Source organism: Homalodisca vitripennis, chromosome 2, assembly GCF_021130785.1.
Source record: "Homalodisca vitripennis isolate AUS2020 chromosome 2, UT_GWSS_2.1, whole genome shotgun sequence".
In the NCBI taxonomy this organism is placed as follows: Eukaryota; Metazoa; Arthropoda; class Insecta; order Hemiptera; family Cicadellidae; genus Homalodisca; species Homalodisca vitripennis.
This window is the reverse complement of record NC_060208.1, coordinates 170541024-170559291: the sequence shown is the minus strand read 5'-3', so window position 1 is coordinate 170559291 and position 18268 is coordinate 170541024. Positions and strand designations below refer to the sequence as shown.

The window sequence follows — 18268 nt, the reverse complement described above, 5'->3', positions numbered from 1 at the left end:
GGGGTTGGCTGCGAGGTAGGCACGTGTCCTTTTGATAACACTACACGAATACTGAAAGTATAAGTACCTCAATTATGCCTTCTTCCCTCACGAAATTGTTTCAGCATTATAAAAATTAATTTTACTACAAAAGCTATGGACAATAGTTTAATCGTAATGAAGTTACAGCTATTTATGAGATATAATGGAACGTTTAGAAATTCTTAATTCCAATGATATGGTCTTTATACAACTGTTTTCCCTCTCCGAATTCTGTGCGATAACAGATATTTAAATTTAAAGTGAAATCATTCTAAATTAGATAAGAAGTTTTGAATTTCATTTAGGAGATTTTGCAATTTAACCTCAAAATGACATGTCTACGACATATCTTTATCTAGCGAAAATTGCGTTCGAAGCTGCGAGTACCTATTAGTACTATTTACATAATTCACATTACATTAGTTTTTATCTATCTCTCTATTTCATATACTCAAGATATTTTCATGAGAGTTTAGAGTTTACTTATCTCTTTAATTAAGTGTTACTTGTAAGATATTAAAAACTTAAAACGTAAAGACATTAAAAAATAGTACTAAATTAAACGTTCATAATAATACTTTTAAACTACGAGTTTGCAATTTCCTTAATGCATCCTAGACCTAGTATTGTGACGTATCCTCGACGTCCACTGATACAGAAGAAAAATAATAAAAAGTGACTGTTCCAATGACTTATAGCAATATTTTACGGAATAATTAAAATTTCTTTGGGAGAGAAGAATGGTAGGTAATGTGTGAGATTTCAAGACCCTAACACCATAACATGCAGTAAAAAGCGAAATTTGTTGTTTTATATCTACTCGATTAAAAGTTTTATTACAAACATAGAGTTGTAGAAAAATAACGTTTAACCATTCCACAGTAATAAAATTTAATATTTTTCATGTAACAAATATTTAGCCCCAAATATATATTATTTAAAGAAGTATATATCGGTAAATAATAAAATGTTAGCCATTATTACAAAACTTTTTGTATATCACCATAGTTAGACGGTATGATAAACTATAGTACAATAGTACTAAATCAATATTCATCGTTAAAATAGGTGCTTCTAAACACCATGATATTTTGATGTCCTTAAATAGCCGTTTTCCGTACTGTGTGTCGTCACCCTGTCGATGATATAGAGTTCAGAGAATATACCATCATAAACTCTGAAATTACTTCCAGTTTCCTTCCCTTAAATGAAAAAGTGCAAAATGTATTGATAAAATATACCTAAAGTTGTTTTACAATTAATTTCCTAGTGCGTATAAATAGATTTTACAGAGATAGTAATTTTCTAAACTAACCTTTGATGTTAGTCAAGGATACAAATGAAATCAATCTCTCAGAGTCACCCAATCAATCAGACTCAATACAAAAAGTGAATTGCAGTCATGGAAACGTAGCACCTGCTCTCGTCCTTTGAAGTGCCTCACTGATTGCAACAGGAGCAGGGTGAATGGCAGGTGTGCAGTCTCTCCTGCTGACTGGTCTGACTAGATTACTTACTTAGACAGTCTTGCTTGCAACGATATCAACTAGTCAGCCTTCGAATTGCATACTCATACAGAAATTTGAACTGATAATTCAAAATACATGTAGTTTAAATGAATCAATAAAAATAAAAATATATTTTTCGTTGTGTTTTTAAAAAAAATGTAATACATTCGTTGCAATGTGTACGGACTAGTTGGTTCGTTCCATGTACATCGATCTTTGAAGTCAAATATCGAAGTCACATCCTTGTTGTCTGTTACTATTTGTCCAAGATGGCAACTTTGTTGATATTTTTATTATTGATGGTCTATAGTAAACGGAAAGGTTTGTTATACTGATTTGTTTATTTGAAACATTGTTCTCGCCTGTAGAATGCTTTTATGTTTTTATGCCTTCTATACATTTGTCCTACTCAGACAGTTTAGTTCACCTACTTATACGTATATCTTGATAAACACTCCAAATGGACGTTTAAAATAAAGATAAATCATGATGAAAAAGATAAGGCTTCCAAAGGGTTAAAAGCAGATCTAGTATTTGCTGTAGTTAACCAAAGTTTTGGTTGTGAGGGAGTTTTTTGGTTCAACCTTAGGAGATACGACAAAATGTGACCGAGCCTTTCTTGTAGGAAATTTTAAACTCTTCAAAAATTCTGCCATTGCAATCTGCAGTGTCTTGGAGGAAGAGATAATAATTACCGGTGCTGGAAGGACAGAGGTTTCCTTCTTGGAGGGTTTTGTCTTATAGGTGTAAGTAGGCAGTATGATATGTATCTTGAAGGTGTTCGTTCAATCCCCCCCATAACTATGCCCCTTTATACTAATGGTAAGTGATACAATAAGCAACTGTTAAGTAAACTATTGTTTAATCTTTTGTATCTAATCAAAGTTTTAAAAATTGAGTGGCTTAACCTTTAGAGATATGATAAAAAGAGACTTGACCTCTTTTTGTAGAAAAGTTTATTCCAGTTCTAGATTCTACCCTCATACTTGAGATATAACCTCTCGTTTTGTCGCTATCGGACATTAACGAAATGTCTGCATGGTCTAACGTTACACCCTATGTACCTTACTGAAGAGTACTTATTAATCTACTTTTATCTTTATCAGTAAAAAGCAGATCAGGGGTTTTAATTCGTCCAGGGTATAATGTGGGCAAACCGGAGAGATTACCAAGGAGCAGAGGTAAAATTCCAGGGATTGAAAGATCAGGAGGTTCTTTTCTGAAGGGATTGATGTCTGCTATAAGTATAAGTAGACCAAGGGAACAAGCGTGAAACATTTTTTTGTGTATGCTAAGGCTTGAGTTTACCGGGTTAAAATTATGCAGTAAATAAATCTACTGGATATAAATTTACTCAGTAGTCGAACAAATTGGGTGTGAGGTAATTAAAAGGACGCTTTTCTGAATAATATGCTCTGACAAAATTACTTTGATGAGCCAAACAAGAAAAGTCCTCTGCAGAGGCATAGAGATGTAATAATAATGTACAAAATATATGTGGACCACTGGGAATAGTAATTTATCACTTTTATACTTTCGGAATGTTTCGTCTACTCAAATCTCTTGGTCCATATCTAATAATTTTTATTTCAAATAATTTTTTGGTTGATAATGATACGTTAAACATTTACTGCATATTATTTTCAGATCACCCAATTTTATAGTAAACAGTAAAACTAAATTTGAGCTTTTCCTAATCATTCAGTCACAATCGGGCTCAAATCATTAATATTATCTTGAAATCAACGAAATTTCAAATATGCGAGTGTTCTGTGGTCTAACCATAGGAGATAGGACAAAAATCCACAGTTTTTTTGTGCGGATTATATCCTTTAATAATTGTTTAATATATTTGAAATTGAGCTTCGGCCAAAGCGTCAGCCGCTATCAGGCTCGGAAGCAAAATTCTCACGTAACAATTACAAAATGTTTGCATTTAAACGCGTTTTGCTGCTAAACTAATGGATATAAGGGGGAAATGACTGGAACTTCTCTCTTTATCATGGCATTTCCTAATTTTCGTGGAAATTATATTTGAGTTAAGACAAACCGTTCGGTCGCTATCAGGATCATATAATTATTTTTAACGTGAAAACTTTGAAATTTATAGTTAACCGTTGAAGATACGGAACAAACCATATGGCCAATTTCGTATATTAGATAACTTTCTAAACACCCTTATATGTTAGAATAGAGCTGTGACCAACGTTTCAATCACTAACGGATTCAAATCATTATTTTAACGAGAAAATCACAGGAATTTTAAGTAGGTATGCGAGCGTTTTTCCCTTTAACCTTAGGACAATATAGCAAAAAGCGACTTGACCTTCTTTATAGTTAATGTCATCTCTGACTGACAATTTTTCGTCAGATTCAAGCTAGCTCTAAAGGTTCGTTCGGTATCGCACTTCATAAAAAGGCCTGCAAGGGTAAAAAATGTACGAAATATTGCGAATTGTTTATGGGTTAAAAGTAAAAACTTCTGGTTTCCAGAAATGTCCTGTTAGGTATACTGCATAAGGTACCAGCGTGCAAAATTTCAAGTTTATAGCACTTCTAGAAGAATAGTAGTCAATTCCACATACGGCTGTATTCGTATTTAAAAACACCTATTACCAGCTCCACAAGATTTGCATGACGTAAAATTTTAAGAACACAATTAATTGAAACACACTTACTTCAACAAATATCTGCTTCGAACATTGACCTTTGAAAAAAAGGTTAATAACAATTCACTATGAGTTTCACACATTTTCGTTCAAAAACTAATGTTGCCGAACCTTTAGAGAAGGTAAATTGTTCAAATAATGTCAGTTAATGAATGCTATACGTAATAACTGTGGATGGCCCCATTAACTGCAACAATTTCAGTCACGTCTGCAACTATCTAGAGATTGACAGCTTAATGAGGTGCGAAACCTAATTTTGCACTTAAGTACTTTCTGGTTAAGTAAATAATGGACTAAACAGTAGATTACTTAGTTAGGTGTTACTGGATTTATCTGGCTATATATGGGAATTAAAATTATTTTATCTTTTTCTTATTTATAATTTATGAAAATTTGTTATTTTGTTGAACTAAAAAGAATGTTTGATGAGGCCTATATTAATGAGATTTCATCACCATATTTAGAGGACCAGTAGTACGATACGAATAATGATTATTCGATATGGTAGCTGGACCTACTATTTATTATCAGATATATTTTTATGACTTCACCTTTTCATGAAACAATCCTCTTAAAATAATTTGACGTTTGAATTCCAATTATGTAACAAAAGAAAAATAGAATTAAATTGTATCCCGTTAAATTAACTGACCAAATAACCTTTATTCGCATCAAATGGGTTAAAATATAAAATAGTAATTTTTCCTCAAATTATTTTATTATTTAGCTTCAAGCATTTGATGAAAGTAACAGTAAAACACATAAATAAAAAGTAAAAAAAGACAACCACCTTATAAACCCAGCTATGTGGCTCAAAATGACAAATTTAAGTGCCATAAAAAATAATGCTTTGAAAAATTTTATATTGTAACTTTCAACTATTTCTATACAATCCACCTTTAGCCCCAAAACTATCTGTTATTTGCCTTTAGCATGTGAAATTCGTTTATCTGGTTCACGAACTACTAGGTTGTGTGCTTAACAATGCAAATGAGTCCTCGGTTCCTAGACTAACAGGAACATGCGCAGACTAACAGTTTCGAAATATATTATCCCTAGTGCGGACGTAACAAAAGTGTAAGGGTACAAAGTTAAATGTGAAATCAGTTTTAATACACTTTCTGGTTTCAAAACTTAATGTTAACCTTATTTTATAAGTGACTATAGTAGGTAATCTCCTATATGTGGTTTGCTTACCTCATATAACTATTATTCCTACCTCCTTCCTGACTATTACAGTTATTTTCGAATAGGCTATTATACAATTTTAGAAAAAGTTTTCATATATTATTATTCCGAGAAATCTGACTAATAACTTCCATAAATGTTTAGTTTAAAAAAGAAAGCTCTAAGGATAACATAGTAATAATATATGGTTCCACAAAGTGCTTTTTGTAATAGTTTTAAAATCACACTGATGCTAATCTTTTAATACATGACATTCAAATTATAATAAATGATTTCCACAGCCAATAGGAATAATGCTATTCACTTAGAGCCAATCGAATGTACCAACAATGCTATAAACTGCAATGATGTTTAGTAACTGGGCTTTGACAGCCAGACTCCATTATCTTCACAGACTTGTGTATCTCTACCATTTAGCTATTGACCTGCATTCAGACATCTTATCTCACTGTATTTGGTCGAATGAATCACACAAGTTACTACTGGATAATGAAATCACCAATGATTAAACTCACAATTAAGCTATAACAACAACGCCATCGGTTTGGATTGTATAATGAATAAACAATGTTTGTTTAATATTGCCGTTCCTAATCAATTCTGTTTAACTTTATACAAAACTGTCTATAATAAACAAACTTGGGATGCGTGGTTTTATAAGTTGTCTGGATTTTGCATTATGAAGAATAAAGCTGTCCGAATTAACATAAATCGAATTTCGTAATGTTAAAAATGAGACAATCGTATAACTACTTGAAGTATCTCACTTGATATTTGCTTGTAGTGTTTTAAATTTGATTAGAGGTTTAATTAACATATTCAATTATTTCTTGCAGGGTTTAACTTCTTGTAGAACACAAAATCTATTTTTATAATTACACTGAGAATGTTGAATTTGAGTAGATATATTTAGACAATAATTTATAAACTCAAATTTATTGCGCCAATGCCAGTAATGAGTAATTAGGCACATGCTTTACATTCCTAAACCAACTCTTATTATTATTATTATATTGCAAAAGATTAGGGATTCATATACGTAGAACACGCTGAGACTTACTTAGCATAATGGCATTAATATTATTTACGGTAGAATTGTCCATATTTGTTTTAAGGACACTTATTATATTTTAATTGTTAGACACGAAAGAAATGTATTATTACTACCCTTGCACACAAACACATACACAAAACAAACAAACACTGAAAAATATTTAGAGTAAAACAGTTTTTGAATGTTAAACAACCTTAAAACAAAATATAAATCTGATGAATAAGTTTATCAATGAAAATAGCTTTCATTGAGCATTTTAAATTAGGAAAATAGTTTCAGATAGTGTTTTCACTTACTAGCTCAATTACAGGCGCAATGTTTAACGTCTGAGATGGCGCGTAAAAAAGCTCTGCGATTTAATGTTTGTTATTGTATTAAATTTGTTTAGATTCCTTCAAAGAAAATTTAAAAAGCGATTTCTACGTAGTAAAAATAATTTAATTACCTTTGTCTCAAACATTTCTAAGAAAAGGGGCTCAATTACTGAAGCTAAATGCGCTGAATGAAAGAGAAAGGTTATAAAGCAACGTCTAACAGACGAAAAACTATTTTCCAGCTTCATTTAAGAATGTAACGTTCTTGTTCTTCAAGAGCGACGTTATATCTACCAATGTGTGAGAAAGTGAATGCAGTGTAATATATAATCATATTACATCTATTTGGTGCAATATCTCTTTGCTAATGCTGCAATCTATACTCAACATATACATTTAGAGCTTCTCATATATGATCAAATAATAATGTGAAATAAAAATCATTTTTGTAATGATGACAATGAAAGTTTTTATAATGATTACAATGATTATAATGATTATAATGATATTATTGATGTGTGATTTGACAATTTCTTGTGACTTACTTGTGTATCTTAATTTTAGTATTCTAATTAGTAAATATTATTCATCGCGTATGGTTATAAAGTATACAAGTGTTTTTAGGGCTATATATTTGTCTTAATCTTATAAGAGTATCCAAAATCCCCCTGGGAGACCCATTGTATCCAGTTACGGGTCACCGACTGAAAGGATATCGTCTTTCGTTGATGAACGGTTGCAACTACATGTAAAATCTCTTCCATCATATGTAAAAAATTCATTGCATTTCATCGATCAAATTTCCTTTATCAACCAACCATTACCTGATGACTCTATTTTAGTAACAGTGGATGTCAATTCCCTATACACTAACATCCCACATGAAGATGGAGTAAAAGCAGCAGAATATTTTTTAAATTCACGACCAAATAATACTAAACCTACAACACAATTTATTATTACGCTAATCAGAATGATACTTACCATGACTTCTGGTACTGCAATTTGAACTAGAATGGCCCCACCTTACGCAAGTCTATTTATGGGTTTATTTGAAAAAGAATTTTTAGATACACAACGCTTAATACCTTTGAAATGGCTACGTCATATAGATGATATTTTTTCATCTGGGACCATGGAGTCGATTTATTAACACAATTTCTTAATGATCTTCAAGAATTCTCTTCTATAAAATTTTCATGGATATATTCAAAATCTAAAGTCACGTTTCTAGATTTAGATGTTTTTATTGAATCTGGATTTCTCCAAACTAAATTACACATAAAAGAAACTAACACTATAAATTACCTACATTTCTCCAGCTGTCACCCAATGTACGTCAAAAAATAAATTCCAAAAAGTTTCTCAACAAGAGCAAAGAAACTATGCAGCAGCCAATCTGATTTCTTAAACTACATTGAAAAATTGGGTAAAACCTTCAAAGATTTGGATTACCCCGAAAAAATTGTCAAAATCAAATTAATAAACCAAAATGTCCAAAAAATTCATATGATTATTCATAAGAACCTAAATTTATTACTCAATTCTTCCCTGGTCTACACAAAATTAATTCTATTATAAAAATTGGATTTAATTTACTTCAAAGTTCCCCTGACACTTCAAATTTTATTTCAAAAGCATCTCGAGTAATTTTTAGAAGACCTCTAAATTTGAAAAACAAGCTTGTTAACACACTAGTTCCAAAATCTATCAACTATACAAGAAATGGATGTGATCCACGTAAAAAACCACGATGTGGAACATGTAAAATTATGAGTTCTTCAAGAGAATTCAATAGCAGCAGTACCGGAATGACCTATCCTATAATTGGCAAAATTTACTGCAATTCAAAAAATTTAATATACCAAATTAATTGTAAGTTTTGCTCCAAACAATATATTGGCCAAACATAGAACCATTTAAGAATCCGTATGACAGGGCATAGGTGTGACATTTTCCATAAAGATGAAGATAAACCAATGGCAAGACATTGTCTACAACATACACAAGAGAAACCAACTACCACCATGCCCTGATGAAAACTACAATAGATTAAAATTAAAGCACATGGAGCAAGCTCATCAAATTATGTTGAAGACAAAAAATCCATTTGGTCTAAATTTAAGATAACTTTTTAAACAATTTTAATACATTCAAAATTTGTCATAAATTACAAGTTGCATTCCATCCTTTATAAAATCAACTGTTCCAACAAGATTGAATTAGAAAAATTTCACGTCAGCTGGAGTTTATCAAATGTTATGCACTGTGTTTACATTTATGTTTTCTTAATTCTTGTTTACGTGTTATAGTTTGTATTATTTTTTATTTAAAATTTCCTGAAGACGGGGGTATTAAATCCCCCGAAATATAGAAGTGAAAACTGGTTCTTTCTTTTCTTCTATTCAATACAGTGATTAATATATATATATATATATATATATATATATATATATATATATATATATATATATATACACACACACACATATATATATATATATATATATATATATATATACACACATATATATATATATATAATATCGTATATGTATATATATAGCAAACCTTACTTCTTATTTATGCGTACAACAGTAAAATTGCGAGTGACATGAGTACTTTAGGGGTAAGGTATTTAATTTATTTTCTTTAGTTTTAATCTAAATTTACTGAGTTATTCCATTTACACCAACATTTTACTAACTGTCAGCGTTAAACGTTAAAAGCAATGCCTCAGGAAAATGAGAACTCTAACCTGTTAGGAGGAATTGAACCCGATGCAAAGACAGTGAAAGAAGGCTGTCAGCGAAGCAAAGATTTCGCCTTTATTTTCATCATGAAATTAATTATTAAAGCCAACAGTTTAGTTATATCGGCCACAGGCACACTCAAAATTTCAAGTCGCGCTTCTTTCAACTCAGGGAAATTAATTTGTTCTGGTCATACCTACTCAATAGCTATCGAATGCATTATTTGATCGTAAAAATTAAGCTTCACACTTAATGGTACTCACAGAATGTAACATCTACGTGCATAACAAGGCGAGAGTTTCTTCTTTCCAAAACTTCTTCCTGATATACTCTCCAATTACATTTATGACCAATTCAAAGTTTTTTTTTAGTCACTAGTAAAAAAGACTTGATAGGCCAATTTATCAGCAGACATTTCTGTGAATTTTAATAATGAGGGTTTGTCTTATTGGATTTTGTTTATTTTTTCTTTATTTGCCTAATAATGATTGGCCAGATCAATTAAAATATACCGTTTACTAACGAATTGGTTGTTTTATTAAAAACTGGGTGTCATGAAGACGATTCTAATTCGCACATAGTATAGTTCTAAACAAAATCTTTAAATTACCCTGTAATGAAATAAATAAATGAATATTAAATTCAGGACTTTTAAGAAATAAATGATACATAATACTAGTTTTTAATATAAATTACAGATCTTGTTATTATCACTATTATCATACATTACCATTACCATAGATCATCATCATTACATCACTATTACTATACATTTATTTCCTTGTTGGTTCAGTAACTAATTGAATAAAATATTCCGACTCACTCACTATTTCTTATTACACTTTCATTGTATTTTAGTTTCTTTAATCTCACTCCTTTATTACAATATTACGTACTTATTAGCACATATCTGCATTTAATCTTAATTCATGAACTTGTTTATTTCAGTTTACTAGATTCATTTAAATTAACCCTATTTCAGTTGCTTACAAAGCGTAATTTCATTGGCGTCTTAATATTGGTAACATGTAATTGCCGGCAGAACCGGTAGATCCCTGTTAGTATTATGAGTCTGTGGAGATAAGAAGACATTTGCAATGATGTAATGTTTTCTTACCTTGAGAAAGAATTTTAGTAAATGGAAATATAAATGGGGATGAAACTGAAATAGCCACACCATGTTTATGAGTTCTGCAGTAATGCATAAGAGGTAGAGAAAATGTCGTGTTATTCATGTGGCAGTTTAATTTACTACTTTGTTTTCTAAGGGATTACATTCGAATTAAGGGCATTCGATGTTGTATCCATTGGCTGTATTATTTTTATGAAGTTTCCATATTTAATGTACTTTTATTCTTAATTTACCCGCATTAATTAGTAAACTATTGCAATTTAGTTAATTAATTTTATTTTTGTGACAGTATAAAAACTCTGATTGTAAATTCTATAAGGGGTATAGTATGTCAGCTTGCGAAAAGATACTCTTTAATCTGATAACTGTGAACTTGATCTTCTTGCTAGAGTTTAAATCTAATCAAGGTTTAAAAAAATCTAATGTTGTTACATAAACGTAAAAGAAATCTTTAGTTGTCATTCGTTATGCAATGGTAAAACTATTGCTGGTAAAATAATGTAGCCTACAGTATAACGTATGTTTTTGTTAGTATCAAGTAGATTTTCATTTTAAAGTTAAGTTGAACGAAAATTTTACAGTCTTCACCCCCAATAAATCTGTATTTCATTAAATGTATTTACTATTTTTCGAAACCTTTACTGTTGCCAAAAACTTTTCTTTCGTATTTAAAATAACAACAGGATTTCAATAACGCATGCTTTTAATTCAATTTAGAAAATTTGATATTCTTATAATATTTATCTCATAATGTTCCAGAGGAATGTTCGTGTACCGGCCGTGAGAATGGCATGACGACACTGGGCCCTAACACCACCTCCCCGACCCTCTTCAGCTCGCCACCGGTCGAGTCTCTAGTCGTCCTCTACGTGCTGGTCCTGGCCGTGGGGTTGCTAGGCAACGCCTTCATCGCCACGGCCATCTGGAACCAGCGGGTCGTCCGCAACATTCTCCTCCTCAACCTCTGTGCTTCTGACTTTCTGGTGTGTGGGCTCAGCGGCCCCGTCAGCGTTGTCGCCGCCCTACACAAAGGATGGAACTTGGGCCTGATTCCTTGCAAGATCACATTCTTCTTGCAAGTACGAGCAATCTGAATTAGTACCTCTTTTCATATTAAATATTATCAATTAGAAATAATGCATGAGATACTTTTACTTACGACTTCAAATGCTATTTAAATATATTATATGATACCATTAAAAAATAATTTTAACGTCAATGTTACAGTTCAAATAATTATTACCGAAGTATCTCACTCCATAGAGGTAGTCCAGGCGCTCATTTTTTACGTGACTCAAATTATAGTATTTGATCAGTTATTTCTTGTGTAACGAATACATTCAGACGTAGAAGTTACTCAGAATGAAGTGAATTACACAGAATAGTCGTGAGAAAGCTCCTCCAGCCGAGCAGCGTGAGTAAGAACGTTTTGTATCGTTGATCCAAGTAAGTAAGTATAGAGATTATATGTAGCAGTGTCAACTTTTGATAACTACAGGGTAGAAGTATGCTACATCACGTATCGCGGACCAGGCTTTACTGAAAACATTCCAAAATGTACAGTCTTGTGATCTACTACGGCCAGGCTGACTATCTTACAGAACAGAGATTGTTACATTCACCAGTAGACTAAAGTGATATTAAGCCAGTACTGAGTGATAGTTTTCAATTACAGTAATCCTAATCCGGTAATTTACTACCATACAACTCATTCTTCTTTTTATATAATTTAAGTTTGGAGCAAAATTTCACGTATACATTTGAGATATTTCTTGGTAAATCTTATGGATGGCTAGGCTACTATGGCACATCTGAAAATTATATATTACTGTACTTAATTTATGTATGCAGAGATTTTTTGGTTGTCATATTTTAATTGGTTTTGTACTTTGTTTCATCTAGCATACCAATTTTTAGCTAATACTGTCCAGGTAAAAAGTAAAAATGCAAACACAAGAAATGCATTATTTGTTTTTGACAACAGCTCCATTTATTAATTCCTATTTACAAATAGTACCATACACATAACTAAACAAGTTTTTTTTCGATTTTGCAATAAGACATTCTTACTGTTATTTGAAGACGTGTCAGGTCCAGTACTATTATTGTCAGTTATGTACTAAAATGAAAAAAAAGCATCAATGCGATAGTACAAAAAATATTTCACTGTTTAAAACAATATATATATTTTGAGGAAATAAATTATAGTTATACTTTTACATCTAATCAGAACTCTATAAAAACACTTTATTAATGTCATTTAGTATAATCCTACATTAAAAATTAAAAATGCCTTAGAAACTTATTTAGAGAGAATGATATAACACAGAATTGAATACAAATATATTTTATAAAAATGCAGAGAAATTAGTTGTTATTATACTACATAAAATATCGATAAGCTCACTATCAAGAGAGATAGGTTTCCAGAAGACTAACATAGGTAAGGTTCTCCAGGAGGTGACGTTGGAATTGTTTTAAAATCTACAGAATTTTAAATATATCATCTGTATTGAATGATACTCTGGGTGTATCCTTTAAAGAAATCGTCAAATGCTTCAATAGTTGCAATACGGGCTTTTTCTAAAGATACATTAATTCAGGAAACAGAAACAGTTTGATCAGCTTGAGAGTCTCAAATAAAAATAACATTAGATTGATAAGGATCTTATCAACATATCGCTCACCAAATTATCCTCTCTGAGTACATAAAATAGTTTGTCAAGAACTATACCTACAGATGTCAAGAACGTACGGTTAAAAATTAATTATGTCGAAACACTTGGGACTCACACCGTAATATGCATTCGGTACATACATGTTTATACGTTTAACCCTATTAGTAGCAAACTACCGCAAATACCATAGTCCGTGTATATGTACGTTCACGGAACGAAAATTGTACTGCTATAAATTTGGACGTATTATAAATTAGTTCATATACAAATAATCGGATTGAACCTGTTTAAACATAGTGTAGTATTTTAAAGATTGATGCGGCTCACGGCCTGAACAGATAAAGAATAAAGTGATTTAAAACCGATGCTGTATTTTTCAATAATCATTTTATGCAATTTCCATTGCCTTCCTACACCGTAAAATTGAAAGCATTTTAACAATATTGTTTGCTATTACGGACTATAAATAACCAATACGTTGAGCACAAAAAACTATATTTTTATAGTTAAGATTAGCATAAAGATATTTTTATTCCAATGAGTATATCAACGCACCACCCTGAGAACTTCAAGCCTGCTGATCTCAGACAAACACCTCCTACAACTCTTGAAGCGCATGAGATCATGTAGCGTGTTATTGTACTTCTGATAAATATTTGTATGTATCAAATAATAGAAAAAAATTAATTTAAAATTAAGTTATATTAAATGCCGATAATTCAATACCACCGACTCATCAAAAGGGGTAAATATGGTTTGTTAAATTATTATACAATATTATTTGATGATAGATGAGAAGCCCTCAATGGGCAGACTGCGGTTTGCAGCAACACAATAGGTATATTGCACTGTAGATGTAATACGATTATATATTACATTGAATTCACTTTCTCAGAAACTGAGGGATTATTATGGTAGACATAATGTCGCTCTTGAAGAACAAGAATGTAACGATCGACTTAAATGAAGCAAGAGTTGGTCGTCTTTTAGACGTCGCTTTAACCTTTCATGTTTTATTCAACTCACTTAGCTTCAGTAATTGAGCCCCTTTCTTATAAATGTATAAGTCAAAGCTAATTAAAATATCGTCACAATGATTTAAATTGCTGTGATAATTTTCTCAAAGGATTCTACAGAAATATAATACAGTTATAAACCGTAATTGACAGAACAGTTTTCCGGGTCATTGGAGATGTTGGAACATTGAGGTTTGCAATGAGACGGTAAGTGAAAACATTATTTAACAAAGTAATTCTGCCTTTTCAACGAGTTCAAAAGAAACTATTGTCATTCAAAAACTTTTTTTTCCTAAGATGTTATACATTTTTTAAGGTTTTCTAATGTTTAAAAACTGTTTTATTCTATATATAATTCTGTGTCTGTTTGTGTGGTGTACATGTTCGTTTTTAGGAAGGGAAAAATTCATTACTTGGATATTCTACAATTAAAATATAATCAAACATATCTTGATTAAAATAATTAATATATATTTCCAAACAATATGAACATCATTATAATAAATTAGTCTCAAATTTACGTACATAATGAGATGTGGCTTTTAGGAACTATTTTCCAACTAAATATTTATACTCAAAACGGTTTAAAACTCAGCCAGAAATAGTTTAGTAAAACATGAAATATTTGACCAAATTTTAAAAACTATAACCAAACGGTTGCCACGCATTTAAGATTCTGAAATTCGGTTCTGAGGGCGTCAGTTCTGATGTGACTATGGACAACTTTATTCTTCGTAATGTTTTCGCAGACCAGAGGTCTCATAAGATCATGTTTTCCGCGTTAAGGCGTGTAAGACATATGTTGAGAAATTCTTTACTTATAGATGGAATTCTTGTTGTTATACCTCAATTGTGAGTTTCATCATTGATGAAATCGTTATCCAGTAGTATCTTGTGTGATTCACTGAACAAATTTGATGTAGGGTGGGAAGAATACATTTATTGCATAAAACATAAATATAATTAAACGTGTCCTGATAAAAAATGAATAATATATACATTCGGATGTTATATTTTTTCTTGTAATATATATTCCCAAAGTGCTATTACTCATGTGAAACTGGAAAATCTATATAACGTAAGTAAATACTTTTCTTTCTTTTTAATAAAAAAGTTAATATTTAAAAATAAAAATTATTTCAATAATTTTAAACGGAAAATTTATTTTTCTAACAGGTATAAAATTAGAAAAATGTATAAATATTTGTAGTTTGAACAAATGTTCTTAGTAAAACATAGCAAAGCGGCATAAATCGACCTTGCATCATTTGTTGTAATTGATGAAAAACCTCCAGAATTGTTGAAATGACTGACTTTAAATGTTTGTTGTAGTGAATTGGAAATATTATTTACTTTTATAAACCATACATGATTATTATAAGCGATAGGGCATTAGTGTAACATTATGAGAAGTTTATAGAATACTGGAATAAATCATAATTATAGCCAATGAGCAGTCAAGACTGTTATAACAGCAGACGACTCTTAATCAAAAGTACAATCCATTAATCATGTTCACAGTCAAAACTGGCAAGAACGCCATCAATAACAGAGAACCTCTGGCGTTCACGCTGTTATCACTGTTGTGGCTCTGTGGTTCGTTTTATTTTATATAAGTACTGTACAGGTTAAGATTTGTAACGGTGTATGAAAATATATAATTAAAAAAATATTGTTTATTTTGGACTTGTCCTGTTGTGTAAAAAGCGTAGAATTGGTAATAAATGCAAATTTAAGTCCATGTTTACATCTTTTTGTCCAGAAAATCTTTTAGCCAACATTTGCAAAGGTGTTTCGTGTTAATGAAATTTGTATTTCTATCATATTTAGTACATCGAAACAGTTTTGAAATGTTTGCGGAGTATTGAAAAACATTACGTTTGGTTCTTTTAGTTAAAAGCTAAATAGCACTGCGCAGCCAAATTATAGTGAATCCATTTTCCCACTGCAGTCTACTCTACATGAACCAGAATTGTCTAAAGGACTAAATAGGTTTGTTTCTCCAAACAAGATAAGGTAAAGTAGAAAATTCACTCATACTTAAAGAGAAAAACACTAGCGTGGAGGTCCATGATCATATGAGATCTAATAAAAAGGCGAGAATTATTAAATTAGGAGGAATGTGGTGTGGTTATTGCCGAAATGTATTGAGGCTATAAAATAATGGTTATAGAATAAAATCTGAAACAGAGGTAGCGATAAACCTGGTAAATAAACTAAAAATATTAAATTGCTCTAATGTTTAGAAATCTTGGAACTTGATGGTTTCTGAGAACGAAAGGCAATAAGCGATAAGAAGTGTAATGTTTTACATAAGGTTTTGAATCTCAAGAGACTGGATACCGTCCTGCATAATATGTTATCAAAAATTTCACAATTCAAGAGAGCTGAGTCATCTATAACTTGAAGGATAGGTTGTTTCTTGATCAGAAAATCTTAAAATTTTATTTCTTGGAATTTAGTTTTGCCTACTAATTACATTAGTTGAGTATTTTTGATTTTATCTTGGACAACCAATTATTTTATATTAAGGTAAACGAACTAACATAACTCGTTTACTTTAACGATCCTCGCAGGATCATAGCTCATAAATAAGTAGGCAATAAACTCTTGTTGCTTCTTAAAAAGGTATTTAAACAGCGATAAAATTAACATCATACATACATAAGTACTGCAGTAGTACTGTAAATTGTTAATAAGTGAAAATAGATATTACATTTATTCAAAAATAATTTTCTAAGTATTATACTGTTAACTTTATTGTATAAGTATTAAATATTAGGTTTAGTACGTGATAAAAATGCACGCGGATCGCTAGGCTACACAGGGTGTTTAAAAATGTGTTACACTATTTCGAGATCTGGCTTAACACTATGGTCTATTTCTCTTCGTTTAACCTCGACATATAAGATCTAGATTGTTAACAGACAATAAAAATTGTAACTGGTTATGAATGAACGATAAATAACGCAATATATGCGTGTTTATTACTTCCAATTTGTATGTTTGAAATTGATTGCATGGCGGTACTAGACACACATTTATTCTGTTATTTAATATCCTATCCTATTAAAACAGGCAAATATGCAAAATTACAACGTTGCAGTTTAAACCGTGTCTGGATTTTGATAAAATTGAAAGTACAGAGATAAAGACGCTGAACAAAGTAAAATAGACCATAGTTTAAAATTATTTTTATTGTATATTTTTATTTGTTAAACCATTTCCCCCCCAAAAATTAAACCATTATAAACCAGTGTACATGGGGTAAGAGCATATATTCCTGTTGTTTCTAATCTCATTTTGAAGTGAAAACAAATCTTATCAAAAGGCAGATCCACTGAATTACTCAAGACGTCACCTAGTTCTCCAGAACTATAAATCTCATTTGAAGACTAATGGTAGGGGTGACACTGACAAACACTACTATCTGTTGACAGGGTGTGCCTGTAGCTGCGAGCACCTGGTCACTGATGATGCTCTCTCTAGACCGCTATACTTCCATCCAACACCCCCGCATGTTGACAAGATTCCGTCAGCGACGTCACCTTTCACTGCTGATGATTGTGGCCGTCTGGTGTGTCTCTCTGGCCGTCTGTTCGCCCCTCCTCTATTGCCGCACCTTGGTTGGCGAATCCTGCGAAGAGGTGAGTCACTGGGAGTGAAAATAGTGTCTTGGAATAATCGCTTAGCAAGTATAGCGTAATCTATCAGTGTAAACGGTTTATATCACTCTGTTATGTTTTAAAGACGTTTAATATTTGATTGTTGAAATGTGTACAAATTTTGACACCAGGGAAGCATACTAGCAATATATAAATAGACGAAATATGAACTGGTGTACAATTGGAGGAATTTAGCTGTGCTCGTAGGGTCCATATAATACCCTTTCAACAAATAAACGCAATCTGTGCGGCGGGTTGCGTTTACGTGCT

The 18268-nt window shown here is 31.4% G+C and overlaps 1 protein-coding gene across 1 annotated transcript in view; it reads left to right on the top strand.

Annotated features, from left to right (window-relative positions):
- The window catches only part of LOC124355017 (cholecystokinin receptor type A), a 49427-nt gene that overhangs the window by 17003 nt on the left and 14156 nt on the right, over nt 1-18268 (top strand). The window contains exons 2-3 of the mRNA XM_046805889.1: nt 11399-11718; nt 17774-17980. Of these exons, the coding sequence (XP_046661845.1) occupies nt 11431-11718; nt 17774-17980 (495 nt within the window). The 5' untranslated portion in view covers nt 11399-11430. The remainder of the gene's footprint in view (nt 1-11398; nt 11719-17773; nt 17981-18268) is intronic.